The sequence below is a fragment of the Eriocheir sinensis genome, chromosome 56 (assembly GCF_024679095.1).
Source record: "Eriocheir sinensis breed Jianghai 21 chromosome 56, ASM2467909v1, whole genome shotgun sequence".
Lineage (NCBI taxonomy): Eukaryota > Metazoa > Arthropoda > Malacostraca > Decapoda > Varunidae > Eriocheir > Eriocheir sinensis.
The window spans coordinates 908,975-933,852 of record NC_066564.1 but is presented as its reverse complement, the minus strand read 5'-3'; the positions used below and the strand labels follow the sequence as shown (position 1 = coordinate 933,852).

At 45.2% G+C, this 24,878-nt stretch overlaps 1 protein-coding gene across 1 annotated transcript in view; it reads left to right on the top strand.

Moving 5' to 3' along the window:
- LOC126984141 (nephrin-like) overlaps positions 1-24,585 on the top strand; it is a 131,262-nt gene extending 106,677 nt beyond the window's left edge. Inside the window, exons 11-16 of the mRNA XM_050837517.1 lie at positions 6,931-7,100; positions 10,518-10,647; positions 15,185-15,281; positions 18,316-18,559; positions 19,734-20,189; positions 22,566-24,585. Of these exons, the coding sequence (XP_050693474.1) occupies positions 6,931-7,100; positions 10,518-10,647; positions 15,185-15,281; positions 18,316-18,559; positions 19,734-20,189; positions 22,566-22,874 (1,406 nt within the window). The 3' untranslated portion in view covers positions 22,875-24,585. The remainder of the gene's footprint in view (positions 1-6,930; positions 7,101-10,517; positions 10,648-15,184; positions 15,282-18,315; positions 18,560-19,733; positions 20,190-22,565) is intronic.
- Positions 24,586-24,878: the final 293 nt, after the last annotated feature.

The following is a 24,878-nucleotide window of genomic DNA, read 5'->3' as shown; positions in this document are numbered from 1 at the left end:
GACTTAGCCAGACTTAACTCATTTTTCCTTTACTATCGTTTTCGTATGAGTAACGACGCGCTTTTGTACAACTGTGACGCCCCGACAAAGAAAACAACTAAATTTGACTGCGTACTTTTGTCAACCGGTGTTAATAGAGGTGATTTATCATTGCAAATATTGAAAAGCACATGACGCATTACTCTAATACTCTGTGCAGGGGGAGAGGGGAGAGAGAGAGGCGGGAGAGAAGGGAGAGGGGAGAGGGGAGGGAGAGATGGAGGGGGTAGAGGAAGGAGGAGAGAGGGGAGAGGGAAGGGAAAGAGAGGGAAAGGAAAACAGTTGAGAGGAGATGGAGAAAGGGAGAGAGGGGAAAATGGATGGAGAGAGGGGAGGAGAGAGTGGAAGAAGAGGAAGGAGAAGGAGAGAGAAAGGTAAAGGGAGGAGGAGGGAAGAGAAAGAGAAGTGGAAGGAGAAGGGAGGAAGGGAGGAGATAGAGCAGAAAGAGAGAGAGAGAAAGGGAAGAGGGGAGAGAGAAGAGAGGGGAAAGCGGATTGACAGAGAGGGGAGAGGAGTGATTCACTGCGTTTACTGGAACATCAACAGAAACAGAATACCAAACAAAAGTATTAAGACAGAGTGATATTCCCGGGTCATAAACCATGCGATGTGTTCCTCACCCCCCGCCCATAAATAAGCCCCTTTTTTGGAATATCAGGCCGTTGTTTATGAGGCGGGATATAGACTGCTGTGAAGTTACGGTTATGTGACAGATGATGTGTTGCAAATGTATGATGATTTATAGCAATAGTGAAGAGAGCGATATATACCCATAATTCACAGCGATGATTTGATCTTTTCATGGGTCCCAAATCATGACAGTACCTCCATTGCCCTGCTTATAATGAAAATGACTCAGATTAATGTATTCCGAATGTATGATAGATGATATTGACAGTGAAGTTAGCAATATATACCCAATACCAATACGATGATTCGATCTTTTCAAGGCACATGGCAGTACCTCCATTGCCCTACTAAAAATGGAAATGACTCAGATTAATGTATTCCAAATATATGTTAGATTATACTGATATCTAAAAGACTGATATATATCCATAATTCCCAACGGTGACATGGTCTTTTGATGGGGCCCAAATTATGACAGTACCTCCATCGCCCTACTAAGAATGGAAATGACTGAGATAGATGTATTCCTAATGTATGATATATTACATTGATGACTAAGAAAGCAATATATTCTCATAAACCACACCGATGATATGGTCTTTTGATAGGGCCCAGATTATGACAGTATATCTTCATTACCGTAATAGTGATGGAAATGACTGAGATAGATGTAGATATATTCCAAATGTATGATATATTACACTGATGACTAAGAAAGCAGTATATACCCATAAACCACACCGATGATATGGTCTTTTGATAGGGCCCAGACTATGACAGTACTTCATTGCCGTAATAATAATGGAAATGACAGAGATAGATGTATTCCAGAAGTAAGATATATCACATTGATACCTAAGAGAGCAATATATACCCATAAACCACAACGATGACATGGTCTTTTGATGGGGCCCAGATCATGAGAGTACCTCCATTGCCTTGCTAATACTGGAAATGACGAAATAGTTCAGATAGATGTATTCCATATGTATGATAAAGAACAATGATACCTAAGAGAGTGATATATACCCATAAACCCCAACGGTGACATGGTCTTTTGATGGGGCCCAAATTAGACAGTACTTTCATTGCCCTACTAATAATGGAAATGACTCTGATTAATGTATTCCAAATATATGGAGTCAAAATGGCCTACTATTCATGATGCTACAGTCCTTTGAGACATTTATATATGACTGTACCCTTCCTCCTGCTCTCAATACAACGCCATCAAGGATATTTATGAAAGAAAATTGATGCTTTATAAATACAACACAACGATATACAACACCAGTACAACACCTTCAATATAACACCGCCTCGATAACCTCCTTCCCCCTAAGAAAGCTATAAATAATAGCGACAGGGTGATCGTTTAATAACACCTCGATAGGACAGTATACATCCATTCGCTTCCCTTTTCTCCCCCTCACTGCACGACTCCCCCATTCCCCATTCACAGCCCTTTGTTTCCCCCTCTCACCCTATGTCCCCAATTTTAGCAGCGGGGATCATGTTTCTTAATGGTCCCTCCAAGCGAGAAAAATGAGAAAAATCACCCCTCACACAAACCATTTCATAATATATATCAAAGCATTTGGGATCAGATTATGTGTCATCTATTTCGGGGGGTTTATATCATGGCACAAATTTGGCCCGTCGCTGCTACACGGTAAAGCCACAAATTTGGCCCGTCGCTGCTACACGGTAAAGCCTCAAATTTGGCCCGTCGCTGCTACACGGTAAAGCCACAAATTTGGCCCGTCGCTGCTACACGGTAAAGCCACAAATTTGGCCCGTCGCTGCTACACGGTAAAGCCACAAATTTGGCCCGTCGCTGCTACACGGTAAAGCCACAAATTTGGCCCGTCGCTGCTACCGGGTTAACCATCACGGCCTCCTCATACTTGCCATTCCCTAACCACTTATTTATTACTAACCTCCATTCCCTATTCACTTATCTGCCTCGTAACGATTTTCCTTCTTTTCCGTTTTTTCTCTTTTTTTTATCTTCACTCTACGTATCTTTTCATTTGTCGCTGTTTTTATCATCTTCGCTTCACTCTTGGTATTCATCTCAAAATCATTCTTCACTCTACTTTCCCTTCCTATCCTCCCCTCCTTTTCTCGTTCTTTTTTCATTCCCTTCATTCTAGTCCAGATTTCAACCCTTATTTCCCTTCACTCTTAACTCTGTCCTACTTTCATCGTCCATTTTCAATCTATTTCCTCTTTAATCTTCCCTCTTTATCCCCTTTATCATCTTTACCCTCTACCTTTTCCTTCACCGTCCCTCTTCTATACCCCTTTCATTCTCTTTCTTTTATCTTCTACTTCTTTCTCCTCCATTCACTCTTATTCCTTTCATCCTTTACTTCATTTTACTTCATTCACTATTTCTTTCATCCTTTATTTCCTTCTATTCCATTCACTCTATACCCTTCCATCTTCATCCCCCTTCACCATTTTTACTCTTCACCTTTCCCTTCGCCGTCCCCCTCTTCTTTATCACCTCCATTCTCTTCCTTTCATCCTCTACTTTAATTCATTCACCCCTAATTTTCTCCCTTCATTTCCCTTATCTACTTTACTTTCTACCTCCCTCTTCGGTGTCCCTTTCTTCCTTTCCTCCTCCATTCTCTTCCTACTTTTTACACTTCCACCCTTCAGCATCCACGAAACTCATTACAATATTCCTTTCATCATCAACTCCTGTCACTCTTTTACTCCTTTCCCCTTCTTCCTCGTCATTCTCTTTCCCTTTGTCTTTCCTTCTTTTTCGTCGTTTCCTGGTCGGTCTTTTAACTCCTTTATAGATTTCTAAGTATCATTTCTCCTTCCGCCACTTTCCCTTATCATCTCTTATCTCTTCGTCTCCATTTGTTCTCCTTATCACTTTTCCCCCTCCGTTTATCCTCCTTCATCCTAGTTAGTGTAGCTTGTCACAAACAGCCTCGTAAGGACCAGCAGGTCTGCTGTTGTTTGTTCTTTCTTTGTGTTCTTTGTGTCCTTTGTGTCCCTTCCCTTACCTCTTTCAGCTTCTCCACTTCTTCCCCTTACCATTTCTCCCTTCCCTTTATCCCCCTTCCTCCCTTCCCCTATACCCGCCATCTATCTCTAATCTTCTCCACTCCTTTCCCTTAACTCTTCCCCCTTCCATGTATTCCCTTTCCTCCTTCCCTTTTCCCGTCATCATCTCTCCTTTCCTTTACAACTTCCCTCTTCCCCCTTCCTCTATGTCATCTCTATCTCTTCACGTTTCCACTCCTTCCCCCTGCGACTTACTCCCTCCTTGTTGCCTCCCTCCCCCTTTCCTCTCCTCGCTCCCTCCCCACTCCACCCTTCCAGCTCTCCCCCTTGTCAGCTGAGGGTCATGAGGGAAAAGGGTCTTCCTCCTGCTTCACAAAGTCGCGCGCTAATTAACTCTTCACTCTCTTCGCTTTCTCTCGGCAATAAACAGACGCTTTTTTATATAATATATTTTACGACGCTCCGTTTTGCTAATAATAAAGGACAAAAAAATTAAGTGACGTCGTGGGGGATAAACTCTCGTGAATCTGCCTAAGTTGTGCGAGATGTATAATGGAGAGTTCGTAAGACATTATTTCATTTACCTTTCCTCTTATTTTCGCTTCCCTTTCGTCATTCCTTTATAAAATCACTGTTCATCATACTTGTCTCTCATTCTCTTAACTCCCTATGTATCCTCCCCTTTCCTGGTTGATTCTTCCTTTCCTTCTTTCTCGCTGTTTTTCATCTTCACTCAACCTGTCTTTATCATGTCATGTATCTATTTCTTTTTTTGCTATCGCTTCCCTCTCGTTATTTCTTTCTAAATCAGTGTTCACTTTATTTTCCCTTCATTCTCCTAACTACCTATCTATCCTCCCTTTTATTGTATTCCAGATTTCTTCCGTTATTCATCTTCCTCTCCTATAAATTTCGTAAGCCGTGAGTTATCTGGCGCTGAATACTCTTTATAACATCATTTTTTCCGTCCTATCTATCCCTCATTCTCTTAACTCCCTATCAATCCTCCCTTCTCCTGGATATCTCTTCGTTTTCTTCATTGTATTCTAGATTCCTTCCTCTATTCCTCTTCACCCTTCTATAAAGTTCGTAAGCCGTGAGTTATCTGGCGCTGAACACTTTTTATAACATCAATTTTTCCGTCCTATCTATCCCTCATTCTCTTAACTCCCTATCAATCCTCCCTTCTCCTGGTTATCTCTTCGTTCCCTTCACTGTATTCTAGATTCCTTCCCTTATTCCTCTTCACTCTCCACTTAATAACTCGTAAATTTTTTCGTCCTATCTATCTCCTTATTCTCTTAACTCCCTATCTATCCTCTCCTTTCCTGGTTATTTCTTCGTTCCCTTCATTGTATTCCAGATTCCTTCCTCTATTCCTCTTCACCCTTCTATAAAGTTCGTATGCCGTGAGTTATCTGGCGCTGAATTCTCTTTATAACATCAATTTTTCCGTCCTATCTATCCCTCATTCTCTTAACTCCCTATCAATCCTCCCTTCTTCTGGTTATCTCTTCGTTTTCTTCATTGTATTCTAGATTCCTTTCTCTATTCCTCTTCACTCTCCACTTAATAACTCGTCATTTTTTCCGTACTATCTATCCCCTTATTCTCTTAACTCCCTATCTATCCTCTCCTTTCCTGGTTATTTCTTCGTTCCCTTCATTGTATTCCAGATTAATTCCTCTATTCCTCTTCACCCTTCTATAAAGTTCGTAAGCCGTGAGTTATCTGGCGCTGAATTCTCTTTATAACATCAATTTTTCCGTCCTATCTATCCCTCATTCTCTTAACTCCCTATCAATCCTCCCTTCTCCTGGTTATCTCTTCGTTTTCTTCATTGTATTCTAGATTCCTTCCCTTATTCCTCTTCACTCTCCTCTTAATAACTCGTCATTTTTTCCGTCCTATCTATCCCCTTATTCTCTTAACTCCCTATCTATCCTCCCTTCTCCTGGTTATCTCTTCGTTTTCTTCATTGTATTCTAGATTCCTTCCTCTATTCCTCTTCACCCTTCTATAAAGTTCGTAAGCCGTGAGTTATCTGGCGCTGAATTCTCTTTATAACATCAATTTTTCCGTCCTATCTATCCCTCATTCTCTTAACTCCCTATCAATCCTCCCTTCTCCTGGTTATCTCTTCGTTTTCTTCACTGTATTCTAGATTCCTTCCCTTATTCCTCATCACTCTCCACTTAATAACTCGTAAATTTTTCCGTACTATCTATCCCCTTATTCTCTTAACTCCCTATCTATCCTCCCTTCTTCTGGTTATCTCTTCGTTCCCTTCACTGTATTCCAAATTTCTTCCCTTATTCCTATTTACTCTTCTATAAAGCTCGTTAGCCATGTGTTATCTAGCATTCATTTCTCTTTATAATAGCTAGTCAAATTTCCCGTCCTCATTGACAGCAGTCTTCCCTATATTTAGATGGAAAAATACTCTCTTCATTATTTTCCTCTGCTTGGCGCTGTACAAGACTTTAAGAAAAAAAATCGTAAGGCATTAATTTTCTTTCCTAATTATCCTTAATGAACGGCTTTTCTTATTTTCGCCTCATGGCTGCATATTTTTCAACGACGTAAGACCTTGCTTATTTTTTTTTTTTTTTCATTCTCCGTTACAAAAGAACGCAGGAATCCTCACGCAAGCTGTATTATGCTTGACAATGGCGTAATTTGATCTTTTATAACATTTAAACTTTTTAGTAAGTATTTTCTTCATATACTCGGGGCAATCACTTATTTTTCACCTTCCTTATTTCCCCTTCGCCTCCTAAAACCTATTCACTTATCAGCCTAACCTAACCTAACCTAACCTAACCTTATCTAATCTAATCACTTATTTATCACCTTCCTTATTTCCCCTTCGCCTTCTAAAACCTATTCACTTATCAGCCTAACCTAACCTAACCTAACCTAACCTAATCTAATCTAATCACTTATATGTCACCTTCCTTATTTCCCTGTGTTTCACTACATAATGCTCATCTTTTTATTCCCTCTAATGTGTCTTTGTATTCTCTCTCTGTATTCTCTCTGTAGAAAAGCCGCATCCCTCCACTATTTTTTTTACAGTAAAGGAAGCAGCTCAAAGGCAAACACAAAACAAAACAACAAAATGAGAGGGAAGGTGAGGGAGTGCGGGACTTCTGGAGCAACTTAATATAAGGTAACAATCCATTACTTCTGCTATTTATAATGAAGGCTCTATTTGTTTGTTCACGTCAGGCAAGCCGGACCCTCCCGCCAACTGCTCCGTGCAAAACCAGACTGCCACGGGCTTCACGGTGGCATGTCAGGAGGGCTTCGACGGAGGCCTTCGACAGGTGTTCATGCTTCGGGTGGCGCGTCCAGGTACCCAGGGACGCAACCTCACCGCGGGCACCCCAGTCTTCCAGGTGAGGCGAGAGAAGAATGGGAGTTGGGAAGGGAATGGTAGCGGAGCGGCGACCAACGAGGCAGACACAAGAGGTGAGAAAACGAGGAAACATACGGCGCAGAGACAGCGACGTAGACACTGAGAACAAAAGTGTATAGAGATATTACAGAGGGGAGGCATTGAGGCACAGAGGGAGGCACAGAGGGAGGCACTGAAGCGTAGAAGAAAACAGGTATAGCAGCGATACGGAGAAGAAAGAGCCAGCGGATATAGGTTCACTAAGGTACGGAGGGAGGTAAGGAGGGAGGAAGGGAAGGAGGAAGTTGGCGTGGAGGGAAACGGGGAGAGATACGTTGGTGTTATGAGAAGCGACTCGAGGGAACGCGCGGGGGGTTAATTATGTTACAGGAGGGAGAGGAGGAAGGGAGGGAGGGAAAGCCGGCGACAGATGAGGGCAGAAGGATAAGCCAATGAAACTGATGGGAGAAAAACAAAGGGCGGGGCAAGATAGATAGACAGACACACAGGCGGGCAGATAGAAAGATGGAGGAGAGAAGAGGAAGGGAGAGGAAGGTAGGGGAGTTAACCAGGCGTGGAGAAGGCAACAGCAAAGGCAGGACGCAGGAGGAGGGTTAAAGTGGGGAGGTGGCAGAGCGCACGGCGAGACGAATGACATAAGAGGGGACGGCAGATTAAAGGAGGTAGGAGAAAGGGCGATAATGAAGGGAGCCGGGGAGGGAGGAGACGAGGCTCGCATGGTTACTTATTGATACAGAGCCTTGGAGTAGTGGCGAAGACAGTGTGAGTGGCGAGGAAGGGAGGAGTTGGGAAGAATGGGGGCAGTGTGAGGTGTGGGGATCAATCAATCAATAGGGCCGTACGCCGGGGGACGCATCGCTTCGCACACCCTACAACGCCAGACCCGGGGGATCCTCCGGTAAAGTTTCCATGCTGGCGCCCTTCCCTTCCTAATTACCTCAAGGCAGAAACTATCGACTCGGCGTCCCCTTGGCCTCGTTCACTCCGGGTTCTCTTAACAGAAACACCTCGGCGAGCAGAGTCGAGGCTCACGTCAAGACCCTGTCCTCAAACCTTTCTTTTGTTAGTTAGTTAGTAAACCAATTTTTGCCTATGTCCCTGTTGAATCTGAATTTATCCAGTTTAAACCCATTACTTCGTGTCCTACCCGGTTCTCTTACCAACAAAACCTTATGAATATCCCCTTATTAAAGCCCTTCATCCATGTATATACCTCGATCATGTCTCCACGCACCCTTCGCCTTTCTAGAGAATGCAAGTTTAACTGTTTGAGTCTTTCCTCGTATGGCAAGTTTCTCAACCCCTGGACGGTGGGCAGGGACACAGGACCTTAGAGAAGATAAATCCCCCAACCACACAATTAAATCCCCGGCCACTCACTCGCGTGTGGAGAGAAAGGAAGAAATTAGAGATAATGGAAATAATGTGCGGGAACTGGAAGAAAAGGACAGACGATATGAGGAAACAAAGAGATTAAGGAAGAACACGTTGGACAGGGAAGAGAGTGGAGGGGAATGAAAGAGATATTCAGGAAATGGCGAGGGTGACCGCAATTAGGAAAGAAATGAACCCTCAGCCCGCCATTAATTATGCTTCCTGGAGGACCAAATTACACCTGGCGAGTTACAAGGCTCAGTGAGGGGACAGATTTAACAGGTAAACCGCTATTATTACCTGCAGCTTTAATTGGCTATAGCTGGGACGACCGAAATAAATACAAAAATCACAGACCAACTACAGGTATAAATAAATGCGGTTGGTGCAATATATGGCACAGAATTACAGGTGTGCGTGAGGCATTTGAGGCGACCCGTAAAGAAGGTCTGTAGGTAGGTAATGCACGGGCGGGGAGGCTAAAAACGTTCCCTGAGTGGCCCTTCCAGAGACCGGCGAGCAAAAACGTTTTCCAATTAGTGTATATATGTGACGGGACGCGCGCTGATTGGCTCTCGCGAGGACCGGCCCCCTAAAATGCCTCCTGATTGGTCCATATTCAGCGGTAACTGGACGAGATTAAGGACAATTTAAGGAAGGAAGGAGATTGGAATGGACGGATATGTGTGTGTGTGTGTGTGTGTGTGTGTGTGTGTGTCTGTGTGTGTGTGTGAGACAGAGACAGACAGACACAAAGACACACAGACAGAGACAGACAGACACCGACAGAGACAGACAGACACAGACAGACAGACACAGACATAGACAGACAGAGAGACAGACAGACACAGACACAGACAAACGGACACACAGGACGCTTCAGCTTGGGAAAGTTCATAAATTTACTCTCATGGCAATAGGAAAAGGAGAATAACCTACATTCGGAACGCGCCCGTCCATTACCAGGCATATTTCAGTCGTTGAATCTCAATCGGTTTTTGAAATCAAGAAAGCAGCTCACTTAAATGTTTCAGAAAAAAAAAACTTTCACCGGTGACCTTAATGACTGTTTCAAATGGGAACAAGTTAAGTTTTGCTAACCATGGCGACACCCCCAAAATACTTCACCTTTTTCAGTATAAGATTAAACCTACTTTGGTATTATTATTATTATTATTATTATTATTATTATTATTATTATTATTATTATTATTATTATTATTATTATTATCATTATTATTATTATTATTATTATTATTATCATTATTATTATTATTATTATTATTATTTAAACAAAACGAGTTACTGAAAATCGCTTCATGAGTCCGATGTATGTCACCTGAATTATTATTATTATTGTTTTTACAGCAGAGGAGTCAGTTCAAGGGCATAAAAAAAGGTAACAAATGTGAAAAAAATCCCGCTAGAGGAGTGGCCGAAAGATAGGTCAATTTCGGGAGGAAAGGTGTCCTGATACCCTCCTCTAGAGAGTTCAAGTCGTAGGCATCGATACTGTTAACATCAATATAGAGCAGCGCCGGGCCAGGGTCACAGCCCGGCCGGCCACTAACCTGTGATCGGCGCCGCCTCCGAGACGAATCGTGACGCCCAGTAGTTTCGCTGCCTGTAATAAAGACAGCGTTAGTGTCACAAAGATACCTTCCCCTTTAGTGTATCAGATAACACATGAAACTTATTTTTAGATACACACACACACACACACACACACACACACACACACACACACACACACACACACACACACACACACACACACAATCAAATGCTTTATAAACTTCATGAAAAAATTACTCCTTTTAATTTTGTTTGACAGCGAGCCAGATGTGATGTTATCCGGCTAAAGCAATCACAATTCCATATTCGGTGACTAATGATCAGGGAAATTAACGATTTTGTGTCTAATTATACTTTCCAACCTTTTCCGACCGGACATTATTCCGTTGAGAGAGAGAGAGAGAGAGAGATGAGAGAAAATGAGAGAGTAATATCAGGTATCACACAGGTGGGGCAGCTGGACCCGGACACCACGTACCGCCTACAGGTGTGGGCGGCAAACGACAAGGGCGTGAGTCCCACCGTCCACCTCCCCGCCTTCACCACGCACCCGCCCACGCACCAGCACACGGCGCACGGTAGGTTTTCTTAGCCCAGTTAGACTTTGATCCTATGGGACACTTTCACAGTCCGCCATGATGGGTTAGTATGCCTCCAAACAGCGTTGCCAAATTGTCGTACTCCTGAACATTTCATTTATCATTTTTAGGCTGGAAGACTGCCGCAACCACAGAAACAACTATAGAATATTAAAGTTAGCGTTAAAACTGTTATTTATTGATGCTTTTTGTGTTTTTTGCTATAGTTATCGGTCAGAAACCACGGCAATGCAATGCGATGAGTACGATAACTTGGCAACGCTGCTCCAAACCAATACCAAAGACACTGAAAATTCCTCGTGTAGTGTTTCGCGTATACATTTAAGTTCAGAAATATAAAGAAACTATACGGGAAATCTCTTGTGTATCTGCTCTTGCATAGAAAACCTAATCACAATGGAGTATGTAAGATTGGTTTGGTTCGGGCGATTGCAAGGCCTCTGTGTTGGACTGTACGTTCCAATACCTATAGAGGCTGGACTGGCAAACTGTAAGCATAACACTGGACACAAGCACTGCACAGCAAGCCAGGACGACGTAGCGTGTGTAGGAAGCCCCGCCGGTAACTAGAATGTTGGTCCACTTTGTTTGTCTTCACTTCACCCAACCCGAACACCGACACATACTGCAAGGGGTTCGCTCCACTTCACGCAACGCACACACACTGTCCACCAACACAAACACCCTAGTTATCATGTCAGCCACTGCACACATCCCTCCAGTAGTGGCAGTAGTAGTAGTAGTAGTAGTTGTTGTTGTTGTTGTAGCGAAATTAGAAGTAACAGCAACAGCAATATCTTAGTAAAAGTTATTAATTCACACGCACACAGTATAATATTATAGGTTAGCGAGGGGGCATTCAACATTCCCCATCCCCTTTTCTCTCCTGTTGCTCATTTCAACCTCTTTGATCTGTCTGTCCGCCTGTCAGCTGCAAACTTATCTTACATAGCATTTTCTTGAGACTTGTGAAGCTTCTCCCCCACTCCTTCTATTGAACAAGTTTACGCCACTGAACACACACACACACACACACACACACACACACACACACACACACACACACACACACACACACACACACACACACACAAACACAAACACACACACACCGAGGCACCAACCTTTCCTCTTCCCACCAGACGCCGCACGCACGCCCTCCGCCGCCTGTTATCACCGCCACTCAAGTTTATCGTAACAAAAAGAGGAATTTTAACAACGAAATTGGACGAGTTTGAAGAATAAAAAAAGCCGCGCTCGCAAGGATGTATCACGGCGGGGGCAGAGAAAGCGCGCCACACAAACACAATCACATGAATAGTTTGCATTCCATTCCTTTCCGTGACTTTTTCTTCCTTTTATCTCGCTTTGATTTGTAAGATTGCTAAATGATGAAGTATCGGGCTGCTTCATGGACTAAATTAAACTCGTCTTTTGGAAGTCTCGTTTTAGTCTTTCTGAAGCAAAGTCCAAAGGGATTTTTTTTTATGATGGAAGTATTTAAACAACGCTGGGCAATGCATTAACTTCCAGACGTAAAGAAGTAATAAATAACGCAGATAACAAGAACACAAAGACAACACAAGTTTTCTAGAAGAGATAAAAGAAGGTTAGACACTTTTCACATTTTCCTTTTTTCCCTTCTCCGTCACCCCACACACAGTTTTTACCTTTTCACCGTCTTCCCTTTCCTTCATCCTCATCGTCATTGTTTCGTCTCCGCCCGGCCTGGATGGTAGTTGGCCCCAGCACGTATTGGCGCAGGCAAGTGTTTATAGTAGCGCCATCTTCTCTTGGTTGGTGGTATGAACTTGACTTTCGACATTCCCTTAAATACTGAGAAGGGTTCGATTCCAGTTCTTTGTTATATGTGTCATTGTGGATCACTGAAGAAGGTGTGGCTAAGTTCATATAATTATCATCATTCATATTCTTATTCTCATTATTATTTTCATTATTATTGCTTTAATCAGTGTTCCCATCACTCTAAAGAAACTCCATAACTTGTATCATCATTACCATAATTAATTTTCTTCTTATTATTATTATTATTTTCATTATTATAACGTTTATCTCTACAGCCATTCCTCTTAACGACACTCTCCATAATTAACTTAGCGAAACAGTCCCTCATAACTGTACTTTTTATGTCCCTCTAATCAATTTCCTTCCATTACCGTTTCATTACTCATCCGCCTTCACCTTCACTCACTCACTCACTCACTCGCTGATTCGCTCTTTCATCACTTCACCTCCGCCGTCCGTTCCCTGTTGTTCAATTTCTTTAGTTTTCCCTTTAATTGTTCATGTAAATTCGTCTCGTTCTTTCTGGTTTTCTCTCGCTTTATTGCTTCATTAATCTTAATATTATTTTCTGCTCCTCTCTCTCTCTCTCTTGTTCTCAATCACTTGTCATCATAACTCATGTAATACTTTCTCTGCTGTTTTTGTCTTCATTCTCTCTCTCTCTCTCTCTCTCTCTCTCTCTCTCTCTCTCTCTCTCTCTCTCTCTCTCTCTCTCTCTCTCTCTCTCTCTCTCTCTCTCTCTCTCTCTCTCTCTCTCTCTCTCTCTCTCTCTCTCTCTCTCTCTCTCTCTCTCTCTCTCTCTCTCTCTCTCTCTCGTAAGGTCTCACAACTAGATTTCTCGTCTGAATCTCATTTCCTCGCCCCCCTTCGCGTCTCAGTCTCCGGGAAAATGTCTGCTTTAATTGAGTTTCCTTCCCTCTCTTCATTTTCTCTTCTTCCCATGTCTCTCTCCTTTCACTTTACTCTTCTTTTCCCTCCAACTCCTCCACCACCACCTCGTCCTCTTCTTTCGCCTCTTTCTCCTCCTCCTCCACGCTTTCCCTCTTCGGTATTTCCTTCCTCCGTGCCAGACGCTATTTCAAGCCTGCTAAGTTTACTGACAGGTTAATGCGGTACTGATTATCCGTGGAGACTCATTACAGCTCTCTCTTAATGTAGATCTCTCTCTCTCTCTCTCTCTCTCTCTCTCTCTCTCTCTCTCTCTCTCTCTCTCTCTCTCTCTCTCTCTCTCTCTCTCTCTCTCTCTCTCTCTCTCTCTCTCTCTCTCTCTCTCTCTCCCCCCTTCTTCTCCCCTCTTTCTTTATTCTCTCTCTCTCTCTCTCTCTCTCTCTCTCTCTCTCTCTCTCTCTCTCTCTCTCTCTCTCTCTCTCTCTCTCTCTCTCTCTCTCTCTCTCTCTCTCTCTCTCTCTCTCTCTCTCTCTCTCTCTCTCTCTCTCTCTCTCTCTCATATTTTGTATAAACTGACTCCATTGTCCTTTAGCTCCTCTTAAGTCTTTCCTCGCCTCTCCTCTCTTTCTCCTCAGTCTTTCCTCCCTCTCTCCTCTCTTCTCCTCCCGTTTCCTTCCCTGACCTCCTTTCCACTAACCCTGTCTCCTTCCCTTCTTCCCTCCTCCCCCTTCGTCCCCTCCTTCCCCAGGCGACACAGACCCACATAACGGATGACAATAACCTGAACTTTCCTCAGGTCGTAAGGGATAAATTCTTTTCATAAATCAACAGTTCGGAGACTTTTTCAGTATATTTTTCTGTCCGGCCTCGCTTCCGCTTTTTCCGTCCTCCTTCTCCTTCACGCTCCTGTTCCTTATTCGTCCAACTTCCCCCAACCTTTTCTCCTCCTCCTCCTCCTCCTCCTCTCCTTCCTCTTTCTCCTCATCTCCTTCCTCTTCCTCCTCCTCCCTTTTCCTGGAAGTGATAATTATACAACAAAAGTTCAGCCGAGTTTTTAAAATTATCTCAGGGTGGGAAAGATTAAATAAAAAGGTCATTCAAAATTTCCATATCAAAGTTTTCTCTGATTACTTTCACTTCAACCGCCTGTCTGTCTCTCTGCGGGGCTTTTTATTTTCTGCCTTTTCGGTCTGGCCGGCGAGCTGTTTGACTAAATTTGCACGTATTTCTCTCTTTATCACGCTGCCTTTGTCCACCGTGTCTTAATCTAACGGAAATAAGTGTGTTTAACTCTCTCTCTCTCTCTCTCTCTCTCTCTCTCTCTCTCTCTCTCTCTCTCTCTCTCTCTCTCTCTCTCTCTCTCTCTCTCTCTCTCTCTCTCTCTCTCTCTCTCTCTCTCTCTTTTCTTTGTTTCTTTTCTTTCCTTCGTTCTGTCTTTTTTCCTTTCTTTTTCATTCTCTTTCCCCGTCCCTTTCTCTCTCTCTCTCTCTTTCATTCATTCATTCAATTTCTTTCTTTCTTTTTCTTTATATTTTTCCATCTCTCTCTCTCTCTCTCTCTTTTCTTTGTTTCTTTTCTTCCCTTGGTTCTGTCTTTTTTCCTTTCTTTTTCATTTTCTTTCCCCGTCCCTTTCTCTCTCTCTCTGTCTTTCATTCATTCATTCATTTTCTTTGTCTGTCTCTCTCTCTCTCTCTCTCTCTCTCTCTCTCTCTCTCTCTCTCTCTCTCTCTCTCTCTCTCTCTCTCTCTCTCTCTCTCTCTCTATCTATCTATCTATCTATCTATCTATCTATCTAACACCCGCGTCTCCGTCTCTCTGGCAGTGGTGGCGGAGGTGAGGGAGGGACACAGTGACGGCGGCGAGGGTGGCGGCGGCCTTTCGACCTCTGGGGTGTCTGGCGGCGGCGGAGGCGGCTCGAGGTAAGTTTGGAGTGACAAGTGAATTGAGAGAGAAGTGGCGGAAGTGTTAAATGAGGATGTGAACTGTAGCTATCTTGAGCCTGGAAGTGCTACATGCTTGCCCTTACTTTAGTGTGTTATTGAAGAGCCGGTTTGAAGTGAGTGAAGTGCGTATCTTAAGTTTGGAGTGACTGAAGTGTATCCAGAGGAAGTACTAGTGAAGATGTGAATGTATCTCGAGTCTGGAAGTGATACATGTTTGCCCTTACTTCAGTGTGTGAGTGAAGAGCCGGTTTGAAGAGAGTGAAGTGCGTATCCGAAGTTTGTGTGACTGAAGTGTACCCAGAGAGGAACGGGGGAAGTGCTAGGTGAAGTTGTGAATGTATCTCGAGTCTGGATGCTTGCCCTTACTTTAGTGTGTTATTGAAGAGTCTGTTTGAAGAGACTGAAGTGTACTGAGGAAAAAGGAATGGGTAGACAGAGAGTAAAAAAGCAGAGAGTGCAGATATGAGCTGTATCTCGAGCTTGGAAGTGGTATATCCTTTGCCTCGCTTAATGTGTGTGATTGGAGAGACTGTGACGGAAGTATACTGAGGTCAAGGAGAATAATAAATAAAGAGCAAGAAAGTGCAGGGTGAAAGTGCGTAGTGTTTCTGGAGTTTGAAAGAGCTATATTTTTGCTTATACCGAAATGTGTGATGGAACGGCTTCTTGAATTTATTGAACTGTACTAAGAAAAGGGAAAAGAGAGGATAAAAAGCAAGGAGAGTGAAGTTGTGAGCTGTATCTAAAGTTCGGAAAAGCTACGTGTGTGCTTACTTTGAGGTGTGTGCATGCGACAAGAGCCTAGTACGTGAAGTGGGTATGGAACGAGGGGAGTGTTGGTGAGAGTAAGTGAAACGTGGCTGGGTAGGTCCGCAGAGTTGATAAATAAAGTGTTTGGAATGGAGTCGTGTAGCTTGTGTGTGTGGGCTGAGTGGAGGTGGATGATTGAAGTGAACACCACTCAGGGGATAACATAGCTCGTGTAAAGCGTTTCTAAAAGGATGAAAGATAGAAATGACGTCAGTTCGAGCGTGTGGGCAGAGATAAGGCGAATTAGGCAATCAGTGGAGGAGAGCAGAGAGAGGGTAAGTAATAAAAGAAGAAAGAGGATGACATGCTTTATCAGTGTTCATGCGAGTGTTACTTCACGCGGCGCAGTAAAAGGGAATAAGAAAAGCGAGTTTGAAAACGGGACATGTAATACGTGTTGCGACGGAGGAGTTTGTGTGGCGTGCGGGGAAATGAAAAGAGTGGCTTCTCGAATGTTTGCAAGGGAGAGAAATTCACCTGAAGTACGGGTAGGGAGTGTGTGTGTGTGTGTGTGTGTGTGTGTGTGTGTGTGTGTGTGTGTGTGTGTGTGTGTGTGTGTGTGCAGGCAATCTTGTATATGAAGGCACAAGACGTAGTGAATATGAAACGAACGACGTGAAAAAAAAGATACAGTCACCTATAAAGAGAAACATCTATTTTTCGCTGAATATCTGGTACTCTCGTCTCTCGCTTCTCTTTTGCCGTTCAGATATTTTTCCATTCATTCAAAAGCTCGAAACATTTATATACACATCGAAAATACTCAAATAGTCCCTCATCAAAGCCCTGGGAACATGGTAGGATAAGGATAATACAAAAACTGACGACCACTGAGGGAGGACACATTAATGAGATGAGTTTTCCGAGTAAAGACTATGAAAAGAACTTCGGTAACATCTTCAGTACCAGAGAACCTCAATGGCGTCTCAGGAACCAAGGAACTCTAAAACAGCTCCCTTAAGTAATCCAGGCACGGCAGGCGCTCACTCGAACTTTAATGACACAACTAAAGACTCGTACTTCCACAAAACTTCCACAGTCCAATATTTTTTTCCGAATTTCACCTACGAAGTTAAAGAGAAAAATCTTCCATTCTTCCCTCCCTTCCGTGCCAGTGCTGCTTCGCCCATCAATTTTTAATAACTTTCCCTTTTTTTCTCTCTGCGTGAGTCAGTCTGTCAGTGGTGCCAGACTCACGACGATAAGGCCCCGCAGCCACGCAACTCCAGCAGCAACGTACGAGTTTTAAATCCCGGGGTTCTGCGGTGCTTGGTGTTGGTATTACTGCAACCCATTATGGTAATGAGGTCAGACTGCAGTGTTGCTTTATGGACGCAAACCTTCATCCAGGATTTAAATTATATCCCTTACGGAGGAAAGGGTATACACATACATACACTTCTCTCTCTCTTTTCGTTCATTTCTCTCATTTCTCTCATCTCCAGCATCTCTCTCTCTCTCTCTCTCTCTCTCTCTCTCTCTCTCTCTCTCTCTCTCTCTCTCTCTCTCTCTCTCTCTCTCTCTCTCTCTCTCTCTCTCTCTCTCTCTCTCTCTCTCTCTCTCTCTCTCTCTCTCTCTCTCTCTCTCTCTCTCTCTCTCTCTCTCTCTCTCTCTCTCTCTCTCTCTCTCTCTCTCTCTCTCTCTCTCTCTCTCTCTCTCTCTCTCTCTGTCTCACCGCGTACTCTAATCAGCTATTTACATGTAGATCTCCATTTTCACAATTAGACATCACCAACAACGTTAAGGAGGCGGCGTCTGAGAGCGAGGCTTTCCGACTTGCCTGAGCCGACACACACCAGACGAAGCCACAGCGAGCCACTCGAACACTTAACTGATCCTCCGTAAACACCTTTCTTTTGGGCCTGATCCAACATGACCTTCACTGACTTTGGGGCTCGAGGCGAAAAAGAACCGAGGGAAAAATAACAAAACCCCGATGCAACTTAACTTGAATATTACGGTAAAAGGCGATTATATTCTTTCCTCAGCTCCCTCCAACTGGCCTTGTTTGCCTCACCCTATTCTTCTCCTCGTTATCCGCCCTTCAGTCTAACAAGGAAAGAAAAAAATATTATACCAAAGAATTCATCGCAACTTAACGTTAATGGTACGAGATAACGCTCATTTTTCCTTCCCTTCAACCCTTTCATGTTGCCTTCCTATATTCACCCTTTCCTACCCGCTTCTATCCACCCTTCAGTCTACTCGGGGAAGGCGCGGGGGGCGTGCGGGCGTTGGTCTCCGTGGTGGTCGGGGCGTCCGTGGGCGTGGTGCTGCTGCTGCTTCTGCTGGTGCTGCTGCTACGGAGGCGTGCGGGTCGGCGGCAACACGACCCATGCAAACCCTCGCCGGAGCCCACCATCAAGTCCTCGCCCTCTCCGCCGCCAGGGATCAAGGCTGCCCACCACCCGCCCGCCCACGCTTGTGTCCACCGAGATATGCAGGTGAGAACAGAGGGAGGAGGAGGAGGAGGAGTAAGAGGAGGAGGAAAAGGAAGAGGAAGAGGAAGGGAAAAGAAAAAAGTGTGAAAGAAGAAAGAGGCGGAGGAAATGGAAGGGAAGTGGGAGCGGCGAATGGCCTACTATAAAGTACAGATGAGAGAGAGAGAGAGAGAGAGAGAGAGAGAGAGAGAGAGAGAGAGAGAGAGAGAGAGAAAGGGAGGGGGGGGGGCTGTGTGTGTGTATATACCTAGTTGTAATAAGCAAGATTTGAACTCGTGTTGTCTTGTCTCTACATCTGTCTCATTCAACTGTCCTCTGAATGAGTGAGTATTACTAGGTCTATCTCCACATCCAGACCATTCTCAGTATTGATGTGTGTGTGTGTGTGTGTGTGTGTGTGTGTGTGTGTGTGTGTGTGTGTGTGTGTGTGTGTGTGTGTGTGCTGCATATTAAAGTAGATCAATAAACAAACAAACACAGAGACAGCCGGACAGACAAACACACAGGCAGACAGTAAGACAGTTTGACATACGGTTGCACAGAGAGAGACAGACCAAGACAAAAACACAGAACAAGACAAAAACACAAAACAAGACAAAACACAGAACAAGACAAAACACAGAACAAGACAAAACACAGGACAAGACAAAACACAGAACAAGACAAAACACAGAACAAGACAAAACACAGAACAAGACAAAACACAGAACAAGACAAAACACAGAGCAAGACAAAACACAGAACAAGACAAAACACGGAACAAGACAAAACACAGAGCAAGACAAAACACGGAACAAGACAAAACACAGAGCAAGACAAAACACAGAGCAAGACAAAACACTGAACAATACAAAACACAGAACAAGACAAAACACAGAACAAGACAAAACACTGAACAAGACAAAACACAGAACAAGACAAAACACAGAACAAGACAAATCACTGAACAAGACAAAACACAGAACAAGACAAAACACAGAACAAGACAAAAACACAGAACAAGACAAAACACAGAACAAGACAAAACACTGAACAAGACAAAACACAGAACAAGACAAAACACAGACCGAGACCAAAACACAAAGACAAAACACAAAGACAAAAACACAGAACAAGACAAAATACAGACCAAGATAAACACAAAGACCAGCACAAATAACGCCTCGCCGGGTCACAGGTGGAGAGCGAGGCGGACGTGGACCCTGACCTCATCCCGCAGCCGCTGGTCCACGCCTCCCTCTCGCCCTCCGGTCCGCTGCTGCAGCCGCCCGCCAACTACAGCAGCGGGGGGGCCGACGCGTCCTTCCGGGAGGTGGTGGTGGCGGCGGGGGGCGGCGGTGGGGGAGGAGGGGGCGCCGTGCATCACCAGCTCCTACCAGCCTACCCCCCACACACCCTCTCTCCCACGCCCTCTACCTCATCCACGCACCACCACCACCAGCAACAACAGCAGCTGCAGCAACAGAAACTCCAGCAGCAGCAGCACCTTCAGCAGCACCAGCAACTCCAGCAGCACCTTTTACCACAGCAGAAACTTCAACAGCAACAGCAACAGCAGCAACAGCAGGCGTCACAACAACAGCAGCAGCAGCAGCAGCAACAACACTACCAGCAACATCACCACCACCCTTCCGTGAGTTGTAGGGGTGGGGGAGGGTCGGAGTGGGGGTCGGGGGGGGCTGTGTGTGTGTGTTTGTATGTGTGTGTGTGTGTGTGTGTGTGTGTGTGTGTGTGTGTGTGTGTGTCACTCTCGCTTTGCCGTCACGCCCAGCAGAGTGACGAGAGGCTTCATTACGTTCCTCCGCAGTGCCACACCATATCGAAGGAACCAGAAATTGTCCACCGGCGGCCCCCGAAATTACCTCCAGGACTCACGACGCGACACAAAGCAACACTCGCACACAACACAACGCAGAGCACAAGAAAAACACACACACACACACACACACACACACACACACACACACACACACACACACACACACCACCATACCGCAGAACAAGGGGAAAAAATGGCCCGGCTAACCAACTCGCAACACAACTCCCGGGATATGAAAGCCGTTTGGTGTTCCCCGAAAATTTACAAAAGCCTGTGTTCCCCAAAGCATTAATCTCGGCCCGGAAAAGTTTGGTGAACGTTAATAAAGCTGTAAAAATGAACTGCTGTGGGAAATCTAACAGGTACTCCCTCTTTCATTAACGAATTTCTTTTTCAATTCCGCCGTAATTTCGTTGCAGATAAAGAAGAATTTCTCTCCGGTCCGCTCAACCCTTATTCCCCTTCCTTCTCTCTTTCTCCCTTCTCCTGTATTCATTTCTCCTTCTCTCTTATTTTGATTCTTCTCTTCCACCCAACCCCCATTCTCTTCCTTCTCTCCTTTCCTCCTCCTCCTGCATTCCTTTTTTTCTTATTTCTTCTCCTGGTTTAATTTCTCCTACTCCTTCTCTCCTCCTCTCCTCCTCCTTCGGTATTCATTTCTTCTCTTTTAATTCTCCTCCTGGCTTAATTTCTCCTCCTCTACCTTTAACCACCCCTTCTCCTACTCCTCCTCCTCCTACTCTCTCCATTCTTCCCTCTCAAGCGTTTCTCATTTAAGCGGCGGTCGTTAAATGGCAGAAATGTAATTGGCGACGCGGGACAGTGGGACAGGCAGACGGCCGCGGCTCCTGTCCAAGAGGCAACACAAACAAGGGATCAATATCAATAACAAAAAGAGAATCCCCGGCTTTCCTTCCCCATCCCCTGAGAACTTCGCTTACCCACTTGTCCTTGCGGTGTGTGTCTGGGAATGGGGGGGGGGCGGGGGGGGGGGGCGGTGCGTGTGTGTGTGTGTGTGTGCTACCCCTCCTCGGCGGCTCAATTTTCCTAGGTCTTCGCTCCTCCACGGTCAAGGTGAAGAAGATTAAAGTATATATATGGATCGGTATGAATTCTGAGACACCTTCGTATATATTGTTGATTCTTCCGACGTCTGCAGCCGATGAATATAGCTTCACGCGTTAAATAATTCCAACTACAATCCGCCTAGCTTGGCCTACCTGCATTTTTTACCTCCTGACGCGAGCATGGCGGTGTTAGGAGGAGTTTTGGAAGTTTTTTTTCTCATGGTAAATAATTCTGGTTCCGTCCATTATTTAAGCGGTGGCGGGGGAGATCGGGACGTCTACATCTCTTCCCACAACACAAACCCGAGGCAGAGGTATTGAGCGTCGGTGAATTCGCACACAACAAACACAGGCCGTACGTCACTCCGATGAAAGGGAGGAGTCGGGACACAACTCACGATTCGATACGGATTAGGAATGGCGAAAGGAATGCGTTCGAGACCAATATTCTCAGCGGAGACTTGACAGGCCCCCGGCACGGCTGACGCGGCGTGAGGGATGTGTCAGGCAGGTGAAATCAGCTGATGTCTAAGGCTGACCTACTTCCCATCACCGTTGCAAGATTATCGTACTCAGAGCCTCGTATTTACCGGTTTCTGAGCTATAGCTATTGCCAAAAACCACCAATAATTAACCATTTTAACGATAACTATATATGAAGGCAGTTATTGGGGTCGAGGAGGCAGTTTTGGGGTCGGAAATCGGCAAACATAGGACGCTGAGTACGACAATCTGGCAACGTTGCTTCCCATCCCGCTTCTGTCTTCCTCGCGTCCTCCTCCCTGTCCACCTCTTTCTCTAGTGTCTTGTATGATTGACAAGGAGAAAGAAAATTTATATCCTCTCTACGCGTTTCGTCTCGAGCTACTCAATCATTTATCCTTCTCTCTCAGTGAAGGAGATATCTCGTTGGCTATGGCTTTCTTTATTCATTCTCCTATTCTCCCATTGAACATGAGCCGGCGCCTATTTTTTTTATGATGGATCGGTTATTACATCACACCACACACCTTGCTATTCGTCTCTTTAACTGTCTCTCATACGTCTTAACACAACGTGGACCTGTGCATCATTTTTTTCCACAAAGTACTAACGAGTGACCTTTCTTTTTCTCACTCTCCAGAAGGACCCTCAGTACGCCCACCTCAACCTGGAGCCGGGGCGACAAGTGAGCCCCGGAGCGGTCCCGAGGTCCCGCGCGGTGCCCACTGTATACGCCACCCTGGACACTCGGCGGCCACACTCCCACGTGACCTTTGACCTCCGGCCGTCCCACAGTCAGGCCAGTCTGGGTCATGAGCTCGGGTACGGCGAGGACTCCATCCACGACCTGGCGTACCAACACATCTCGCACGACACCGGACGACCCCTGCTGGCAGACGACGCCACCTCGGGCACGGCGCTGGTGGCAAAGAGGGAGAGTTCCGTTTGATACGTGAACGATCCTTATTGAGCTTCACGGAATGACCTCCCACCCGCCGCTGGCCGCTCCCCCTCCCAGGCCCAGCACTGGACGCCTGCCGTGCCCTCCAAGTCCCGTGAAGAGGCATCTGCCTTGTGGTCTCCCTTCCTCTTGTCGTGTCCTTTCCTAACTCCTGGAAATGTGACGTGCCCTCCCTGCCGTGAGCCGTAAGTCCCTTCCCAGAAAAAAAACTACCGGAGACTTTTCATCTTAAAACTGGTGGCTTGTAAGGTCCCGGCCGACCGGACCAATGACATTGGCTTCTTGTCGCTGCCGTGACGGGCCGACAATCGACTTTGTATATCCTCCCTCGCCTTTTCGTCCTACCAGCTACTACAGCCTCCTAACACGGTGTCTAAAAGTCTCCCGCTACTACGAACTCCTCCGATGTCGTCTCTAAGAGACTCCCAAACGGCCATCACGGCTAATATGAAGGTCATAATGCCGCTGTAATCACTCCCTTGGCTCCATGATCTATAAGTGGCTGCTTCAAGGCTTGGGAAAGAATGTAAAGCCTTTAGTTTCCTACGACCTGAAACAAAACAAAAAAAGTGCGGAGTGGTTACGTTTGGAATGACGTTAGTCCATGTTGTTTTGCGCAATGTGTTTGATTGATCGATGTTAGGGGAAAGTCAACGTTGAGGAAGTAACCGCCTTATGCCAGCCTGTTGGCGGAAGTGATGTGCCCCCACGCAGCGCCGCCAGTCCATTGATAAAAGATCGAAGGCTTCCAGGCCAGGCGAGGGGACGCGAAGATGTGTCGTGACGGTGGACGCCGCGCACCCACCGAACACCCAAGGCGGTAAACTCCCGCATCGACGAACAGAATCGGAAATCAGCGAAGGTCCACCGATCAATCGTGCATGTAAAAATATAAATGACGCCTGAAGAAAGGAAATCGACAAAAAATCATAAAGCTAACGAGATACGAAAAACAATAATGACTGGTAGAAAAGTAAACCAAATAAGCTTAACGCCGGACAATAATAAAAAAAGTATACAAACAAGCACAAAGACATGAGCCGAAGAAAGCCCCGCGTCCAGCAACACCTGAAAGTACGTATTAGTGTGTGGCAAACCTCATTAACCTGCACGGGTGAAGGACGACTTAGTGGTACACCTGTGACTTTTCCGGGAACCCTGAACACACACACACACACACACACACACACACACACACACACACACACACACACACACACACATACACGCACATCAATTGGACAGGCTAAAAGAATACGTATCCAAATTTTTATCTCGGTTTCGTGTTGAGAGACAGAAGAAAGGAATTAATTATGAAAGGTAAAAATGAAAATAGAAAAGTCGGAAGAAAGGAGGAATAAAAATGAAAAAGAAAGAATATACCGAAAGAAAATATGATACAGAGCGAGTAAAAGATTTTCTGACAGAATTACACACACTCACGCACACACACGCACCCACACACTCACACACACACACACACACACACACACACACACACACACACACACACACACACCGCCCCCACACACAGAAGGGACACAAATGTAAAGAGGGAGAAGAAGAGGAAGAGGAGGAGAAGAAGGAGGAGGAGGTTGGGGAAGGAGTGAGCGCCGGGCCGCTGTGGGGTGGTCACTGCTCAGAGCGGATATTTTTCTATGTAAATCAAAAGTTTTTAATAAATTTATGGTGATGTTTACCTCTGTGTTTCCCATTAGCCTGCCCTGGACATCCACGCGAACCCTGCCTGTGACGTCTTATCCACACGCTAATTTTGTTATTCTTCTTTCCGCCCAAACACTTGACCTTCTCCTGCATTGATTAAGAGCAGCAGCAGCAGCAGCAGCAGCAGCAGCAGCAGCAGCAGGGACGGTGGCAGCGGCGGCGTGGCCTCGGCAGGTCACTTGCCAAACTATGAACTCACAGAATTTGAGATTTTTTTTTCTCTTCGACTAATTATGAAAACTTGGTAAGAATGTGTGTGCATTATTA